This window comes from Equus quagga, chromosome 3, assembly GCF_021613505.1.
Source record: "Equus quagga isolate Etosha38 chromosome 3, UCLA_HA_Equagga_1.0, whole genome shotgun sequence".
Lineage (NCBI taxonomy): Eukaryota > Metazoa > Chordata > Mammalia > Perissodactyla > Equidae > Equus > Equus quagga.
The window spans coordinates 85816597-85835657 of NC_060269.1; the positions used below are offsets into that span (position 1 = coordinate 85816597).

Consider the following 19061-nt stretch of genomic DNA (forward strand, 5'->3'; position numbering starts at 1 on the left):
TAAGGAGTGAAATAGAGGAAAATGGCATTTTTAATTCAGATTATCATTCTTTTAATAGGTATACCAGCATCTATGGAAGAAAATTGTTCAAACTTTTCAAAAAAGTAAAAATGTGGCCTCATTAGTTAGAAAACAACAAGAAGAGTGGAAAGGTGACATAGGGAGGCCACCAGCAAGGGGACAGCTAGAAAAGGGAGAAGAATCTCATCATTCAAAGCCCCTTGATTATTTTTTTTTCTTTTGCTGGGGAAGATTATCCCTAAGCTAACATCCATGCCAATCTTCCTCTAGCTCGATCATGTTTGAAAAGAATTTTCCAGCTGGCTAAGGATATAATCAGGCCAGGGGACCACGTAGGCTGGTTGTGAGCCATTTGGATGCTTCTTTTATCTAAGGACTTAGTCTTTACAGGGGCGTTAGGGTACAGAAGGTGATATAAAACCCAATTAGGACTAGCAGGTGCTCTGGAAGCAAGATGGGAAGCTGATTTTTGTTATAGGGAAATCTACATGTGATTTAGGGTTTTTTTCCTTCTCCCCAAAGTCCCCCAGTACATAGTTGTATATTCCAGTTGTAGGTCCTTCTGGTTGTGCTATGTGGGACACCGCCTCAGCATGGCCTGATGAGCGGTGCCATGTCCACACCCAGGATCCGAACTAGTGAAACCCCACGGTGAAAACCCGGCCATGGAAGTGTAGCGCATGGACTTAACCACTTGGCCATGGGGTGTCCCCCACGGTTTTTAAAATATATATATATAAAAGGAAAATAATGCTGGGGCTGGCCTGGTGGCACAGCAGTTAAGTACGCATGTTCTGCTTCTTTGGCGGCCCTGAGTTTGCTGGTTCGGATCCCGGGTACGGACATGGCGCTGCTTGGCAAGCCATGCTGTGGCAGGTGTCTCACATATAAAGTAGAGGAAGATGGGCACAGATGTTAGCTCAGGGCCAGTCTTCCCCAGCAAAAAGAGGAGGATTGGCAGATGTTAGCTCAGGGCTGATCTTCCTCAAAAAATATATATATATATATAAAAGGAAAATAATGCTAATCCAACAGGGGAGACAGATATGCCTAGGGAGCTTTCAACTGGCGGCAAAGATTACTGTTTACTTGGGAGCAGTTGCATTTATTGGTTCGTCTAACCCAGTATCCTGTATTAAGTGCAGATTGAGTACTTTGACGTTAATATGGTGCCGAGGTGTTGCATTTTCTTTATTTTTTAATCATTGCTATCTATTTTTTGCTTCCTCTTAAAGTAATGCATTGTTCCATATTGGTGTTAAAAATAAAAAAAGTGTTTTTGGTGTAGTGTGCTTCTGCTGGATGGTCTGCCTCGGGTATATCTGTCACATCGCTGGATTTGTGACTCATGAACCAACTGAGGCCCCGCTGTCTCCCTGAGGAAGATTGTTGGAATCCTAGTGAGGAGCCAGGCAGCTCCTAGGCAGTGTGAGTTACAAACTTAATGCTATTGCAGTGAAGTCAAACTCTTCATACACACACACTTCTAAAATTGTTGTATTTATAACAGGTTTAGCGCTTTGTCTTGTCTGGGCACGGATGATCTTTCTTGGGTACTTTAGTTCCAGTTCGTGCCTTTTCTTAGCAGAAAATCTCACAAAAATCTCTTACCAACTTCCATCTTGAGCCAATGACCTATTTAAGTTCAAGGAGTGTGTATTTGATCCTCTTAATGTGTCTTGGAAGAGAGGGTTAGAAGGTGTCGTCAGTGGCTGGACATTAAGTAGAGGTGGCAGCAGGAGAAGTGATTGTGGGCATTGGAACTGGCATATTTTGGCTTCTGAAGACGTGGGGAGACGGCTTCATAAGTTGTAAAGTCAAGAGGTAAGGGCCGTAGATTACTTGGGCCTGTGCTTTCTCGTTCACTGCTTTAATAGAATAGGATTTTGGCTAATCATTACCGCTCATTATGTTGACGGATGGAAACTAAGCTATTTACCTTTAGTTTCCTGGGTGCCAATCTTTAAGTGGGTTCCTACTTTTCCAGGTTCCAAAACTGAATAGATTGTTGTAGTGTGGTAACAACAGAGTGGTTTTGGGTACAGAAACAGTTACTCAGAGATTACTTTGTTTTTTAGCGGCTTTATGTGATATGCCCAGCTGAGGTTTCATTGTGTTTATCCTACTTTGGTGTTCATAGAGCTCCTTCAATCTGTGGCTTGATACCTTGTCAGTTTTAGAAAATGCTTGTCCAGTATTTCTTCAAACATTGGTTCTGCTGCATTCCCCCCCATCCCAGGTCTCTAGTTACATGTGTGCTCGACCTTTTTCATCATGTCCCATATGTTTCTTAGGCTTTTTATGTTTTCATCCTTTTCAGTCTGGAGTTTTTTTTTTCCTTTTCTTTTCCATGATGATAATTTTCATCCACTTTAATCTAGATGCCAGTCCACTAGGTCACAAATTCTCCTTCTAATCTGCATCTAAACTGCTGTTACATTCATTTATTGATTTTTTTAAAAAATATAGATTCTGTTTCTTTGGTGATGGTCTATCTTTTTATTTTCTTAAACAAACATATTAATCAGTTATTTTATTGTCAATGTCTGGTAACTCCAGTCTGCATTACTGGTGGTCTATTTCTGTTTCCTTATTTTTGGAACATTAGGTCCTGTTTTCTGGCATGCCTGGTAAGTTTTGGTTGAAAATTTGTATGATATCTTCTTTGAGAGTGGATTTAACTTTCTTCCAGCAGACAAATAAAGGATGAGCAAATCACTTTGATTGAGTAGAGGCTGGTCTATTTCTGGGTTGCCGTGTTTCCAGGATATGGCCCTTCTGGCATCTCAAAAGCTTGGGGTTTCCAGGGCTCCTCTTGGTAGGCTCGCAACTCTAAATTTTGTCTTCTTAGCATGGAGAGACTGCTGAAACATTTGCTCAGCTTTCTAGCCTCTAGCAGTTCTTTCTGCCTGGTTTTTCTGAGTTTTGCCCCAGGTGTGTGCAGTTTGCCTCAAGAGGAAAGGTGCACAGAATGCTACGTTTGCCTTTATGTTGTTCTCTCCTTTACAGAATTTTGGCTCCTAAAATCCTGGCTGTTTTGGTTGCTGTCATCAGAGAGAACTCTTCAAACAGTTGAATCTCATATTTGATCTAGTTCTATAGTTGCTCTTAGGAGGGTGACTGGTTTGTCACAGCTACTCCATCATAGCCAGAGAGGAAGTTCTTCATAGATTGCTTTGATTTTTAAAAACTAAAACTAGGTTTATGGAAGTTTCACATTTCATACCTATTTCACAAGCTTTTGTTTTTAAATGAATTTTTTTTTTCTCCTTCTCCCCAAAGCCCCCCAGTCCATGGTTGTATATTCTAGTTGTATATCCTTCTAGCTCTGCTATGTGGGACACTGTGTCAGCGTGGCTTGATCAGCGGTGCTTGGTCCATGCCCAGGATCCAAAGCAGAGTGTGCGAGCTTAACTATTCCAGCCCCCACAAGATTTTAAGTACACCTTAAGGTCTTACTCTAAATCTTTTAAAGGGGCCTTTTGTAACTTGTTTAATGAGACCCTTTAAACCTCATTTATAAATTTAAAACTCGGTTTTTGTTTTGAATTCTTTAATTGCTTAAATATTGGTTTGATTTCCTTAATCATTTTTATAGTTAATTCTAGATCTAAGAATTTAAATATGTTTGCCTCTTAAGGAAATGTGTCATTCCTAGCAGTTTTGGAGATTATCTTCTTAGCTGATTGAAGGAGTATAACAACCCGGGATGTAAAGCCTTGAGCTATAAATTCAGAGAAATTTCTCTTCTCATCTTCTTCCTATTTAGTTATTAGATCTTTAATTGACTCCTAATTGGAATTTATGTGTTCACAGTTGTGTCTGCCTCCCCAGTAGAAGTTCCAAGGTGGTTCTTATCACTGGGAAATTCTATTCATTGGAAATGAGCTGTTTATTGCAGTACAGTTTAACATGGACTTGTTTTTTAAAAAAATGTTAATATATTTCATTGAACCCAATATTTTTACTTAAACGTGTAATCAATATAAAAGCGACTGATGAGGTATTTTACATTCTTTTTTTTTAAAAAAGTGGATCTCTTATTTTTATTTTTTTAATATTTCTTTATTTATTTTGAGGAAGATTAGCCCTGAGCTAACATCTGCTGCCAATCCTCTTTTTTTGCTGAGTAAGACTGGCCCTGAGCTAACATCTGTGTCCATCTTCCTCTACTTTATATGTGGAATGCCTGCCACAGCATGGCTTGACAAATGGTGTGTAGGTTCACACCTGGGATCCAAACCAGTGAACCCTGGGCCACTGAAGTGGAATGTATGAATTTAACTGCTGCGCCACTGGGCCAGCCCTTATTTTTATTTTTTAAATTGAGATATAATTGACATAATGTTAGTTTCAGGTGTACAACATAATGATTCAATATTTGTATATATTGTGACATCATCACCACAATGTCTAGTTAACATCCATCACCACATATAGTACAAATTTTTCTTTTCTTGTGATGAGAACTTTTAAGATCTACTCTCTTAGCAACTTTCAAGTATACAGTACAGTGTTACTAACTATAGTCACCATGCTGTACATTACATCCCCAGGACTTATTTATTTTATAACTTATTTTAAGGGTACTGTTATCTGGTGTTTACAATCTCATTTATTTCTCTGAACGATCAGCTTACTGTTGCTTTTCCCTCTACAGAAACGCAGAATCTCTCCAAATGTCGTCCAGTAATGACCAAGTTTCTATCCCGATGTCACAAAGAAACACCAATGGCCTCCCCAAGAAGACTCCCAAGGGCGTGAAGGCATTTACTGAAGGAGCTGTGTTGTCTTTTCATAACATCTGCTATCGAGTAAAAGAGAAGAGTGGCTTTCTACTTTGTCGAAAAACAGTTGAGAAAGAAATACTATCTAATATCAAGTATGTGCATGAACTTTTAGTTAAATGGCTCTATTGACATACAGTGAACTTCACGGATTTTACCTATTGCAGATAAAGGTGCTGTGAACTTTTGTGTATAAGTCTGTACAGATATACAGACATGTGCTTTCATTTCTTCTGGCTAAACTAGGAGTGAAATGGTTGGGTCACATATGAGGTGTATATTTAACTTTTAAAGGAACTGCCAAACTGATTTAAAGGGATTGTACCATGTGCATCAACTTTTGTTTGAGAAACTAGGGGAGCAAGACAATTCCTCTACCCTCTGGGTCCTTCTGGCAGGTCTAAGAATTAAATTGACATGAGACAGAATAACAGGAGAACATCGAACAAAGCTTTATAACGTGTATATGTGGGAGAAACTCAGGAAATCTGAGTAACTCGCCAGAATGGCCAAAGCCACCACCTTAAATATCACCTTCAGCTAAAGACAAAGGAGGATGTTGCAGATAGGGGGAGTCAGTTATGGAAGATTACCAGAAAAGGACAGTAAACAAGAGTAAGGTTATTATGCAGATTTAAGTCCTTGCCTTCCGCACTGATGAGAGTTTCTAGAAATAAGGTCATCCTCCTCTTCCTGGTACAGAGAGGGAGACACCTTTACAGATGGAGATTTCCCCTACAGATGTAAATGTCTCTTATGAAGGCCAGCTTCTCCTTAGTTTTCAGAGCTTCTCTTGTGTCTGCAGTTTTTTAAAAATAACCAGCCCAAAATAACCCTCATGCCAAACAGATGCATCTTGAGGTGGCAAATTCTGCTCCTCTACAAAACCAAACAGTTAATGTGTCATTTAGTTTTTACTGGGTAAGCCTTGTGTTTTAGTGGAAAGAGGTGTGGCTATACGATTTACTGCTTCTTGACTGTGGGGATATAATTGTAGTCTCTAAACTTCAGTTTTCTAATCTGTGAAATAGAAGATCTGCCACTGTACCTTATGAGTCAGACACTTTTAGGTCCTTATGCACATCATGTCCTTTGTGTTCTAGAAGCAAGGTCAGGAGGTTGAAATGGTAATATATTGTGAAAGTACTTTGGTTTTCAAATAGATTTTAAATAAGTGGTCTGTTTATATAGTAGTTTATAATCTGTGACAATTTACTTAGTGCTTTCCCCCATTATACAGACAAAGGGAAACTATTTAAACATAAGACAATTATAGCTTAGCTTAAGTTATGCAGTTTAAGTCTAATGTGATAGGAGAATTTAGGATCCAAATCAATACATTTAATTATATTTTAGAATCCAAATGAATATAAAGCTATAGTCTTCATTCTCTTCATCTAGCAGTGGATTCATCATGCGGTGGTGGGCTGGGCAGTAGAGTGGGGAGGGAAATGAGGATTTCTATAGAATCTACTGGTACCAGGTACCTCTGTTCTTTCATAGATGATGGCCATTAGGGTTGTTAATGTTCTTCTGATTTCTAGAGAACTCAGCTTGACTCTTACTCTCTGGAGTGGAGAGGGAGGGAATCTTGGTTTTCTCAGACAGCATGGCCTATGTGTTTTATTTTGTTTGTTTAATAGGGGAAGTAATGACTCCTAGACAAAACAAGCAGCTTTGGCCAGGTAGGGCTGCACACCTAGATGGAATCAGCTGTTTCTCGCATTTTCTTGATGCGTTACATGGGACTGTGGTCTTTCCTGTTGCTAGCAGCCAACTGCTCCCAGAGGGCTAGGAAATGACGAGTAGGGGAGAAAAGTTTTGGATGTGAGTGGGAAAGAAACTATGGGGCTCTGAGATTGCTTGGGTTGTGGTGAGGTCACATGCTGTGCAGGATTAGATACAACTTTCTCCGAGTAGCAACATCTACTGTCATGCCTACTTCTTGTTGCTTTCTTGTGGTAGTTAAGAAACCCTGACTAGGAGAATGGCATATCCCTGATAAGAGGAATGGTAGGTACAAAGCTTCTGTCTTTTGCTGTGTGCCTAAATAGAATTGACTGGCCTTTCTGAAAGCTGATGTTTTAATTTTTTTAATTTATTTTAAAAATTTCCTTTATTGAGGTCACATTGGTTTATAACATTATATAAATTTCAAGTGTAAATCATTATATTTCAGGTATATATCATTGTATTTCGACTTGTGTATAGACTGCATCGTGTTCACCACCGTCTAGTTGCTGTCTGTCATAGTACATATGTGCCCTTTTACCCCTTTCAGTCTCCCTCTGCCCCTTTCTCCTCTGGTAACCACCAATCTGTTCTCCATATCTGTGTGTGTGTTTGTTTGTTTATCTTCCACATATGAGTGAAATCATATGGTATTTGGCTTTCTTTATCTGACTTATTTTGCTTAGCATAGTACCCATGTTGCACAAATGGCAAGATTTCATCTTTTTTATGGTTGAGTAAGTAACATTCTATTGTGTGTGTGTATGTGTGTATGTCACGTCTTCTTTATTCGTCCATTGATGGGCACTTAGGTTGCTTCCAAGACTTGGCTATTGTGAAGAATTGAAAGCTGACAAGTTTTTTGTGGAACATAATAATCAAGAAAATGTTGGTCACGTCGGATTTTGTGCTAAGTGAAGGTAGCAAATGATTTGAATATGTGCAGGTTGACTAGATTTAAAATGCGTACAGTATTTTGCATTTTACTCTAAGGTACATTTATCTTGCTTAGTTTTAAAGCCAGTAGATTAGTAACTTGATACACTAGAAGTGTCATCTGCTTGAGGCTGCGTAATGTTTTATGTGGTTTAGTCATATGCAATTCAGCAACAGATGAGTTCATCCTTAAGGACATTCCTGGCTTCATAAAAATTCAGTCAAATCTTGTAATTCTTTTAAATTTTACCGTTCAAAGGCCACCAGGGTTTTCTTGCTTATTAGCATTTCTGGTTTAGGCTTATCTGAGAAAGTTCATCCCTTTTTGATGTAGTGTTTCTAATCTTTCTCCTATCTGTTGGCTTTCTAGGATGGTAGAAAGGTTGTTCTCCTTTATCTTATTTTTGATTTGTGTTTGATAGCTCTATCACCATTCAAAATAGTAACTGTATTCCAAAACTGATGAACATCTTGATTTTTATTATTCCTTTGGACATTTGTAATCTCATTTGTAGAACTCAGTAGCTAGAACTTGATGTTCTCTGTGGGGGTAAGAAGATAAAACAAAATATGACTGTGAGAATTCAAAAAGTGGAGATTTTACTGCCTCATGAACAATCTTTCTGTTATGCTTAGTTTTTTCTCCATCCCCAGCATTTGAGCTTTTCCTCACTAATGCTGGAGAGCTATGGAAAAAACAGTGCAGGAGACGTGTGGATATCCTGTATTCTTCAGGGAAATTCATTATACTATTTAGGGATTTCTGAAATTAATAATTTATTTTGAAATAATTTCGAACTTAAACCCTGTGGGAACATAACCCTTCACCCAGATTCCCCACCTATTAACATTTCATTGATTTGCTCATCATTTTGGCTCTTCATGTACCCATTGTCATTAGTATTTTTCTGAACCATTTGAGAGCAGGCTGTCCATATGGTGCTCCATTATCTCTAACACCTCTAGTGTATATTTTCCAGAAATAAGGATTCTTTCTAATATAACCACTCAGTCACTGTCTGGGAGCAGCCCAGGGGAAGCATAGCCTCATGTTGGATGCAGTGGTGGGTCCTAAGGGGCCGTAGGTCAATCGTGGTCTTCACATAGTTGACTGAACACCACATTATGTCTCCTTGGTCTCTCTCAACCTGCGATTTTCCTGTCCCACCCGAGGTGATGTTAACCTTGATCGCCTGGTCATGTTGGTGTCTTCCAGCCTTCACCATAAGCCACCATTTTCCTCTTTGTAATTAATAAATATTATGAGGGGAGATAACTCTGACATTATTTCCAAACCCTTTTCCTCATTAAACCTCAGCCTACCAGCTTCAACCCCTATTGATGACTGCCGGGTGAATTAGTAACCAACACTATGATGGTCACCAAAAGTGACTTTGTGTTTTCAGCCATCTCTTCTATACAGGTTACCGAAGGGTGACTTTGTGTTTTCATCCATTTCTTCTATACGAGTTAGTTTGCATTCTACTAAAAGGGAAAAGCTTTAGTCATCATCTCTTCGTTAATTTATTTATATCAGTGTAGACTCATGGGTTTGTATTTTATTCAATGGCATTCAATAGTAATGCGTTGTTCATTTTGATACTCATCTTGATACTCCTGTTGTGCCTGATTGGGTCAAGGTAGGTTCCGTGTTTTGTTTTTTTAAACTCATTCTTTTGACATATTCTCTCATTCTTTGTGTATTTTGTTGGTATAACAAGAATTCCAGACTCCCTGTACTCTTACCCTGCCTCAGACCGGACTCAGCTGATGTTTCTTTTTGTGGAGGTTCATATTTATAAACCAAGATCTGGGTGTTTGGAATGTTCATTGCTATTGGGATGTTGTAGCTTCTAGGGCTTCTCTGTGGACAGACCTGGGGAAGATTTGTATGTATATATGTGCACACATGTGCATATCTCAAACTTTCTATATCTATCTGTGTATGTAGATTAAAACCGTGACTTCTCATTAATACCTACAATTCCGATCTAACACCTTAGGGTTCTTTCCACATTTCCATGTTTGTAAAACATCTTCTCAAAAAGTGAAAACCTGGCTCTTATTATCCTTAATACACTTATTGATTTGCTCCATCAGTTTTCTTACTCCTTAATATAAGCAGGCTCCGACCTTCCAGCTGTCTTTTGTCTTCCCCCCACCTCCCTTTGCAGCCTGTGTTCCTGGGTGCTGGCGGTCACTGCACCTACACCTGATGCTCCCATCACCTTTGCTGTAAGAAGGGAAGGGCAGGCTAACAGGGCTGATTGATGTCTTATTTGAACATGGAATAGTAAGTGGGGAATGTAATGAAGTCTGGTCAGACTATACCTATTTTGCATGTTTTTCCTGCTTCTTGGCATTTGTTTTATTTTATTTTTTATTTTTTTAGATTTTATTGAGGTTGTAATGATTAACATGGTGAAATTTCAGGTGTACGTTGTTGTTTGTCAGTGTTCTGTGTAGACTGCGTTGTGTTCACCACCAAAAGTCTAGCTGCCGTCTGTCACTGTACAAATGTCCCCCTTTACCCCTTTCACCCACCCCCCAACACCCTTCCCCTCTGGTAACCACTAATCTGTTCTCTTTGTCCACGTGTTTGTTTATCTTCCACATATGAGTGAAATCATGTGGTGTTTGTCTTTCTCTGTCTGGCTTATTTCGCTTAACATAATACCCTCAAGGTCCATCCATGTTGTTGCAAATGGGACGATTTTGTCTTTTTTTATGACGGAGTAGTATTCCGTTGTATATATATATATACCACATCTTTATCCATTTATCAGCTGATGGGCACTTGGGTTGCTTCCACGTCTTGGCTACTGTGAATAATGCTGCAGTGAACATAAGGGTGCATAAATCTCTTTGAATTGTTGACTTCAAGTTCTTTGGATAAATACTCAGTAGTGGAATAGCTGGATCATATGGTAGTTCTATTTTTAATTTTTTGAGAAATCTTCATACTGTTTTCCATAGTGGCTGCACCAGTTTGCATTCCCACCAGCAGTGGATGAGGGTTCGCTTTTCTCCACAACCTCTCCAACATTTATTATTTTTTGTCTTGGTGATTATAGCCATTCTAATGGGCATAAGATGATATCTAAGTGTAGTTTTGATTTGCATTTCCCTGGTGATTAGTGATGATGAGCATCTTTTCATGTGTCTAATGGCCATCTGTATGTCTTCTTTGGAGAAATGTCTTGACATTTGTTTTTATTGAAAACTTTTCTTTTGTTTTCCTATAAGTAATTGTCATTTATAAAAATATAGAGCCTCATTTATCCAACAAATTTTGAGTATCTACTGGGTGCCTGACATTGTGCAAGATGCTAATGACACAGATATGTCCTCTGTTCTCAAAAACTTTCTTGTCTAATGGGGGATTCACACAACTAGAGCACTTCACTATGTCGTTCTGCTGTGATAGAGGGATTAGAAGACACTGGAAGCCCCTAACCCTAAATTGGAGGGCCAGGGGTGTGGGGAGAGTGTGAAGATTGTGTGTGTGTGTGTCTGTAGGGCAGGGCCTATGCTCCAAGCAGTGGGAATCGCATTGATTTCTCATCCATAAAATGAGAGCAAAGGATTAATCATTATCCACTAAAATGTAATAGATGTGACACAAATCCTGGCACTGGGCTTCATTTCATGTATTCAGTATTCAGTGATCCACCCGTTGTAGACTACTGTGCTGTCTGCTCTGGGAGTGAGGAGTAAAACGAGATCACACAATTCTTGTTGACAAGATTTTACAGTATAGTGAGGGAGACTTCTTGCATGCAAGTGCTATAAAGCAGTAGATGAGGGTGACGAATGGGTTTTGAAGGATGACAACAGGGTGGAGGGTAGGGTGGGGTAGGTAAACGAGGGAATTTGCACTTTAGACTAGAACATGGGTCAGCAAACTTCTTCTGTAAAGGGCATGATAGTAAATATTTTCAGCTTTATGGGCCACACATCTGTGTTGCAACTACGCTACTGTGTTTAGCATGAAGCAGCCGTAGATGTAATGAATGAGTGTGGTTCTGTGCCAATAACGCTTTGTTCGTGAACATAGAAAACAGGTGATCAGCTGTGGTTTGCTGATCCCTGGACTAGAATGTAGACTCCACAAAGGCCAGTGCTTTGTCTGTTTGTTTTACTCTTAACTCTGTCTGATGACTTAGAAGAGTGTGAATGAATGGAGGGAGAATTAGCCAATGCTCCAAATGGGAACTCTGGCGTTTGTGATTGTACATTGTTGTTTTCTGTAATGCTGAGTTTAGTGTCAAAGTAAGCCCAACCCAGGGACCTGTACAATTCTTTGTCTTAGAACGTTCACATTCAATTTTAATTATTTAATCATTTAGGATTGCTTGGTCTTTATTTGAGAGGATATTTTAAAAACCTGGAAAGGCTTTCTGATAATGAAATCTTAGTATAATAATGGCAAGCTTATTTCTGGTCATTTTAGAAGCAGTTGCTAGGTAGCTATTAATAAAGAGGATGCATCGAGAGTTATTGGTAAATGCATCTTGAAAGTTTACCCAACCATTAGCGTATCTTTTTACATTTGGGGGGTGAGTCACTGAAAGAATAAGATTTTCTGTTCTACAGCTTGTTGCTGGTTTACCTAACTCATTGTATTTGTCCAGTGTTTCAGTGAGAGGCACCTTAGTTAATGAGCAAAGTGAAAGGTACATTTCACGCTTACACCCACCAGCCATTTTACAGTTGTGACAATTCAAGCACAATGTTCAGTCAATGCGGAGGCCCTCCTGGACTGAGGCACTGCAGGGCACAGTTGTATTGTGAGGTGTGTCTGTCGTTCACAGCAATGGTATGATCGTAATGTTTGCCTCTGTGAAAATCATTATGTGGGAGTATAGCCTTCGACTTTGGACCTTTCACTTGAAATAGATACTAATTTCTCTCTGGACTAAATTCTGATTTACCTACCAATTCCAAAGAGAGATTGGGCTCTGGTCCCAGGGGTCTGCAAGGGCTTCATCAGGCCTCCATCTGGTCATGCCTGCGTGACTGCCTTAGTCCTACCCTTACTTCTTCCTCTGCTCCGCTCTCCCCACCCTTCGACCCGTTACCTGCAGGATAAAATTCAAACTCTTTGCTGCCTTCTTGAGTCTCAGCACAGTCAACACTGCCTTAATTTTTTCTACCTTCCTGCTCTCTATCTGAATATTCACTACCCTCAAACATCTACTTAGTTTGTTTGGAACATGCTTTGTCCACACCATGTCTATACATCCTTAGAAATGTCCCCTGTAGGAAGTAGTGTCTCCTGCTTCTAAACTGAGAACTTTCCGATCCGCTTATCGGACACTTTACCAGGAAGAAAATGATGTATCTGGAGGGTATATGTTTTACTTTTCTAATTGAATTAAGAATTTTGTGAGGGTTAAGAACTGGTGATATTTTCTTTTTCACCCATGTGTTGCTTTGTTATAGCCATTGAACTTCTGCTTCAGATATGTTTCTTGGTCTGACTAGATTTGAGTAGTGAGAACACTGCTACTGATGACTCTAGAAATCCATTGACTTAGTAATTGTGTAGAACTTGGCTAGGTAGCAAATGAGGTGCCTTGAAGATAACTGTCATCCAACGTTACTGAAGACCTGTGATGCGCTTCACACTGTGTTAAGGGGACTGAGTGTAACAGATGCTTCACCAGACTCTGTTACTTCAAGGAACCTTGTGTGTCCTTTTCCAGGAAAAGTAGGTAGGTGGTTTAGAAAATAATTGAAAGGAATTTATAGGCACTCAAGCCGTTTTTCTTATAGGTTCTGACTAGTGATAACATCCTTTGTATACTAGACTTCTATTAATCGACAATTCGGTGTCTTTTTCCTTTGAGAGTTGGTTTGTGCTTGTTTTCTGTCTAATTTCATCAACTTTCAGTGACTGTATTAAATGCACACCCTAAATTAATAGAACCAGTTTTAAAGTGGCCCAGTAAATCGTTATGTTTCTCCATTTGCAGTGGGATCATGAGACCTGGCCTCAACGCCATTCTGGGACCCACAGGCGGCGGCAAATCTTCGTGAGTATAACAGAGAGTATAAGTAAACCTTTTCTTTGCAGTTTTAATGTGCTTTTCAAGATGATTTTTACGGGAGCAGGTATTTGTTGAGTTTTGCTGTATGTCGAATCTGGTTCTAGGTGCTGGGGTTGTCTTGAGGACCAGGAAGTCATCTTAGGTCAGCTTTACTCACCGGATATGATAAAGTGATTGGCATATAGCTGTTTGCTATGATTTGAGCTAATGGGGAGGAAACGGAGAAGGATAAAATTCAAAGTGGGGAGATGGAGCCAAAGGCACAAGTGAAGACTTGAGTCTTAGACAAGGGAGCATATTGTCTGTCTTGGGACCCCTGAAGTCAGACGGCCGCAGGGCACTTCGGGAGGTCTGTGCTGGATCAACCAACAGTGCCTTGCCTTTGTTTTTCTTGGCTTTATTGTAGCATAAACTTAAAAAAAGAGAGAGGTGAGAATTTAAAATATATATATAATTTTAATTAAACTATAGGATTTCTTGATCCATTAATTTTCTACCTTGAGCAGAATTGGGATTCAGAGTAGCTGAGAGGTGTAGCCTGACTTGGAGGAAAAACAGCAACGTATATGTCTTTTTATAGATTGTTAGACGTCTTAGCTGCAAGGAAAGATCCACATGGATTGTCTGGAGATGTTTTGATAAATGGAGCAACTCGACCTGCCAATTTCAAATGTAGTTCAGGTTATGTGGTACAAGTAAGTATTCATGGATTCGCATTTTAGATTTCTTCTGTTTCTAGATGGGCAGGTGCCTTGGCTGATGGTTCAGTGCCCTTCCAGTTGATTACATGCCATGCTCACAGGACCAACGTTCTTTATACCAGCTTTTCATCACCTCCTGTAAGATTCAGAGTAGTGTTAAATGCAAAAGCAGTGAGAAGCTGGGATATGACCCTTGTAGGGGCAATGATAGCAATTCTAGTTATCATATCATTTCCAAAAGATACTGCTGTTTTATTTTTTTGCCCTACCTTCCCCTCTCTCCTTTATAGCTTAGAAGGGTTTGGCAAATCCTTGTATAAAGCAGTCTGGAAATGTCTGCCAGAGGTAGTCATAATTATCTGTGTTCTCTTTGGGTGTAGAGATGGGGAATAAAGATGATCCCGTCAGGATTTGCAGCTGTCTGATTATGGAGCTATTGTAATTTGTACAGTTGCAAGTTCATCATTAGCTAGAACTTTGCCTTGGATGTGTTATTTTCCTGGATTAAGTTCCACATCCTACAGAGTGATGGTACCAGAAAAGACCTGATCTGTCTTCTTAAAATGCCATTTTGCCTTAAGGATGATGTCGTGATGGGAACCCTGACAGTGAGAGAAAATTTACAGTTCTCAGCAGCTCTTCGGCTCCCAACAACTATGAGGAATCATGAAAAAAATGAACGGATTAACAGGATCATTCAAGAGTTAGGTCTGGAAAAAGTGGCAGATTCGAAGGTAATGTGGAAAAAACTGATGGTATCCTAAGCAGCAGACAGGACCTCACCTGTGTGGATGGTATAACTCTTATCCAGAAGTTGTCTATAATGTGTGTGGTCAAAAGTTGTCAGTAGGGGGCTGGCCTTGTGGCATAGAGGTTAAGTTCAGCACACTCCGCTTCAGTGGCCCTGGTTCACTTCCTGGGAGTGGACCTACACACCACTGTTGGAGGCCATGCTGTGGCAGTGACCCACATACAAAATAGAGGAAGACTGACACAGATGTTAGCTCAGGGCCAATCTTCCTCAGCAAAAAAAAAAAAAAAAAAAAAAAAGTTGGTGATGAGATCAGTGACTAGTTTCATCATATGAAGGTGGAAATAACCAGGTAAAAAAAATCTAAAAATGGTTGAATCCTGGAAATGAACGTGGCAGTGTGGTCTAGTATGTCAAAGTATCCTTTGCAAAGAACATGTGGCCCTTTCCATGTGATTACAGCTCTTGATCCTTCCCCACCCTAGCGTTTGTCATGTCTCCTTCAGTGTCTTTACACTAACTTTCCTTCTTCCTGTTTTCTTTTCCCCTTTTAGCTGTTCTTCCTCTCTTCCTCCAGGGGACTTTGTTCCATTGCTTTTGAGGTATATTTCTGGAGTGGATAAATGACGCAAATCCAAGGATTCTCACTCTGTATGTTTCCATTTGCTGTAATTCAGCTTCCAAAATTATATTAAGTCATATTAGGGTTTATTTCCAACTTGTGTAGCATCTAAGTTGTTTTTTCATAGCTTTTCTTTTGGCTCTCTGTCTTCCATCCCTCTCTTCCTTTCTTCTGCCAATATTTACTTGTGGCTGTCATGTGCTGGGCTCTTTTAGATTTTATAAATAACAGCTGTGGGCCAGACAGACAAAAGTAACTCCTTTTGTGGGTTGTGCAGAATCAGGAAGAAGAAATGAAATGAGTGAGTGAACTTGACAGTTGATGAATAGGAATGAAAGATTTATTGGGAAGACATTTGAAGCTGTGGGTAAAGATGAACTTTTTAGATTATGATGGCTATAATTTAGTCCCCCTGTGAGCTCTCTTACTGACAGGTAATGAAGAATGGGTGTATTCTCCTGGGTGCTTCTCTGTATGATACTTTCTGACAGTCTTTTATGTAAGGTGTATTTTCTTTGAAAGAATAACTCTGAGATTCCACCATTTACTACTTATTTTTGTTTTTTGAGTGATTGAGTTTCCTTTGCTTTGCCTCCATTTATTTGATTTTATCTTTCCAGGAAGGTACTTTCCATTCTTTAGCTTTAAGTGAAAGTTCTTCCCACTAGGCAGTCACTGCCCTACGTTCCTTGCATGGGTTTCCAAGGAAAATAAGCTGAAGGCATAGTTGACCCCTTAGAATTGATTTATGTAATTGATTGAAACAATACATTTAAACATTTTTCCTTTTTATGGAATTTTAAACATAACAGATATGTAGAGAATAGTCTGATTGCTGTAGTAATGATATGACTGTAGGATAATTAATATAATGGTATGATTACTTAGTAACATTCACCTAGATTTCCTAGTTAACATTTTATCACATAATGGTTTCAGCTTTTTCTTTCTGAAGTATTTTAAAGAAAGTTATAAATATCGTATTTCAACCCTGAGTACTTATTATGCATCTTTAAAAAAAATAAAGACTGTTGCCTACATTACCATGCTACCATTATCAACAACAAAATTAACAATATCTTCATATCAGCTATGTCGAGCCCATATTCATATACTTTTCCTAATTGTCTCCAAAATTGTCTGCTACACCTCAGTCGTTATAGGATTTAATCGAGGGCGTGAGTAGCATTTGATTATTATCTCTTTGAAGACTCTTAATATAAGAATTGTTTCCTCCCTCCCACCTCCCCCTAAACCATTCTGGTCCCACCACCACACACAGTGACTCTGATTGGTTGAAAAAACTGGGCCAGTTGCCCAGGTAGAATATTCTGCCTTCTGAATTTGTCTGAAAGGATTTCAGGAATTCTTTGGTGAGTTAAGGTAGAGATGGGGTCAGTTTGGAAAGCCTTATGATGATTTAAGAGGTGCTAATGTAGTATGGTAGAAAGTGAACTTTCCCAGCTGCCAAGCCCAAGCTTTTCTTTGTGGAAATTAATTTTTAAAAGCTTAACTAAATTGGAGTCGGGAAGGCCTGTAGGGGGAGCGTTCATGCCCTATCATACATCATTATTCACACCAAACAGGAAGAGACAGACAGCAACTTTACTCTGAAGGAAGATTTCTTTCCCCATCAGGAACAGTCTAGCCAATGAGAAACAGGCAGCTCAGCCAATGAGAAGCCGTTACCGCCCTGAACTGTTAGTTTCCCCAGTGGACTTTCCAACAGCTCCTCCCGACTTTCGCTTTTTCTCTATAAAAGCAGCTCCCCTGTTTTCCGGATTTGCCTATGGTTTGCCGTAGCATGCACATCCGGAATTGTAGTTCTTTTGGCTATTCCCAAATAAAATCGTTTTGAGGGTAAAATAACTGGTGAATTTGCCTCTTAAATTGACAGCTTATAAGTCCACTTGAGGATTTTTTTTGGATGGAGAGAAGAACGATGTAAGAAGAATAATAAATTGTAGATGCTTTCACCTTTTTCCTGTCCTATCTTTTTCTCCCCTTTTGGATTGTGATTTTTCTATGTCAGGGCCATATTTTTAAGTTCTAACTTCCTTTCTTAAAACTAAATATTTAAGAACTGTTAAAAACATGGGTTTGAGATCAGGCTAGCCACTTACCAGCCTTGACATGAGCCTCAGTTTACTCATCTAATTAAAGAGAAACCTACCTCTGTTCCCAGATACTCATTTACTTGCTGTTCAGAATAGGTGGGGATAATGAGATAAGGTACCTCATACCAGTTTGGCACGTGTTAGGAGGTCAACAGACGATAGTGGCTGATAATAATATTTGCATTTTAGATTGGAACTCAGTTTATCCGTGGTGTGTCTGGAGGAGAAAGAAAAAGGACGAGTATTGGAATGGAGCTTATAACTGATCCATCCATATTGTTCCTGGATGAGCCCACAACTGGCTTAGACTCGAGCACAGCAAATGCTGTCCTTTTGCTCCTGAAGAGGTAAATGCTATGGGAACATTATTATTTTATTCATCCAGTATCTGGTCAACTGCTATGTTCCAGATATTATTCTTGGGTGCAGGGGATTCAGCAGTGAGCACAACAGACAAAAATTTCTTCTTTCTTTGTTGGAGGGCAATAGTCAATTAACAAATAAAGTGTTTGAAGAAAAATGAGGCAGGGTTAGAGTGTAGGGAAGACGGCAGTGATGGGGGTAGAGGTGTCACCTTCCTGATAAAGTGTCGGAGGAGACCTCAGTGATGTACTGTTTGAGCTGGGAACAAGTGAGCGAGACCTGGATACCTGGGAGAAGAGAGTTCTAGTTGGAGGGAATAGCCAGTGGCCCTGAGGCAGAGTGTGCCTGATGAGTTTGGAACATCAAAGAGGCCAGAGGGACTAGAACCCAGTGATCTAAGGTGATGGAGGTTTGTGGATCTATTAGTTTGCTTGGGCTGCCAGAGCCAAGTTCCACAAACTGGGTGGCGTAAACAGCAGTAATTTATTTTTCTCATGGTCTTGGAGGCTAGAAGTTCAAGATCAAGGTGTTTTCTGAGGACTCTCTCTTTGGCTTATAGGTAGCTCCTTCTCCCTGTGTCTTCACTTCATCCTCCCTTGGTGTGTCTGTGTCCTGATCTCTTCTTCTTATAAGGCTGCTGATCCTTATTGGGTTAAAGCCCACCCATATGACCTTATTTAACCTTAATTACATCTTTAAAGAGCCTGTCTCCAAATATAGTTACTTTCTGAGGTACTGGGGCTTAGGACTTCAACACATGGAATTCTGGGGGGGAGGGACATGATTCTTCAGTCCATAACAGTTAGCATAGGACATGAGATGGAATTGAGTGGATGGCACATTATACAGGCTTTTTGTAGGCCACTGTAAGAACTGTGGCTTTTACTGTCTCTAGGTGACATGGGAACCTTTTAGAGAGTTTTAGAACAGAGGAGTGGCAGCTGTGTAGGCAAAAGAGTATAACTGAGCAAGGGTGAGC

General features: G+C 39.7%; 1 protein-coding gene across 8 annotated transcripts in view; it reads left to right on the forward strand.

Moving 5' to 3' along the window:
- The window catches only part of ABCG2 (ATP binding cassette subfamily G member 2 (Junior blood group)), a 130843-nt gene that overhangs the window by 89478 nt on the left and 22304 nt on the right, over positions 1-19061 (forward strand). For 6 of the 8 annotated variants that reach the window (XM_046657025.1, XM_046657028.1, XM_046657027.1 and 3 more), the window contains 5 exons: positions 4682-4903; positions 13454-13513; positions 14109-14223; positions 14811-14963; positions 17909-18066. In XM_046657025.1, the coding sequence (XP_046512981.1) occupies positions 4682-4903; positions 13454-13513; positions 14109-14223; positions 14811-14963; positions 17909-18066 (708 nt within the window). Of the gene's footprint in view, positions 1-1323; positions 1450-4681; positions 4904-4961; positions 4982-13453; positions 13514-14108; positions 14224-14810; positions 14964-17908; positions 18067-19061 lie in introns of those variants that run through there. The other 2 variants (XM_046657030.1, XM_046657033.1) reach the window with 2 other exon arrangements.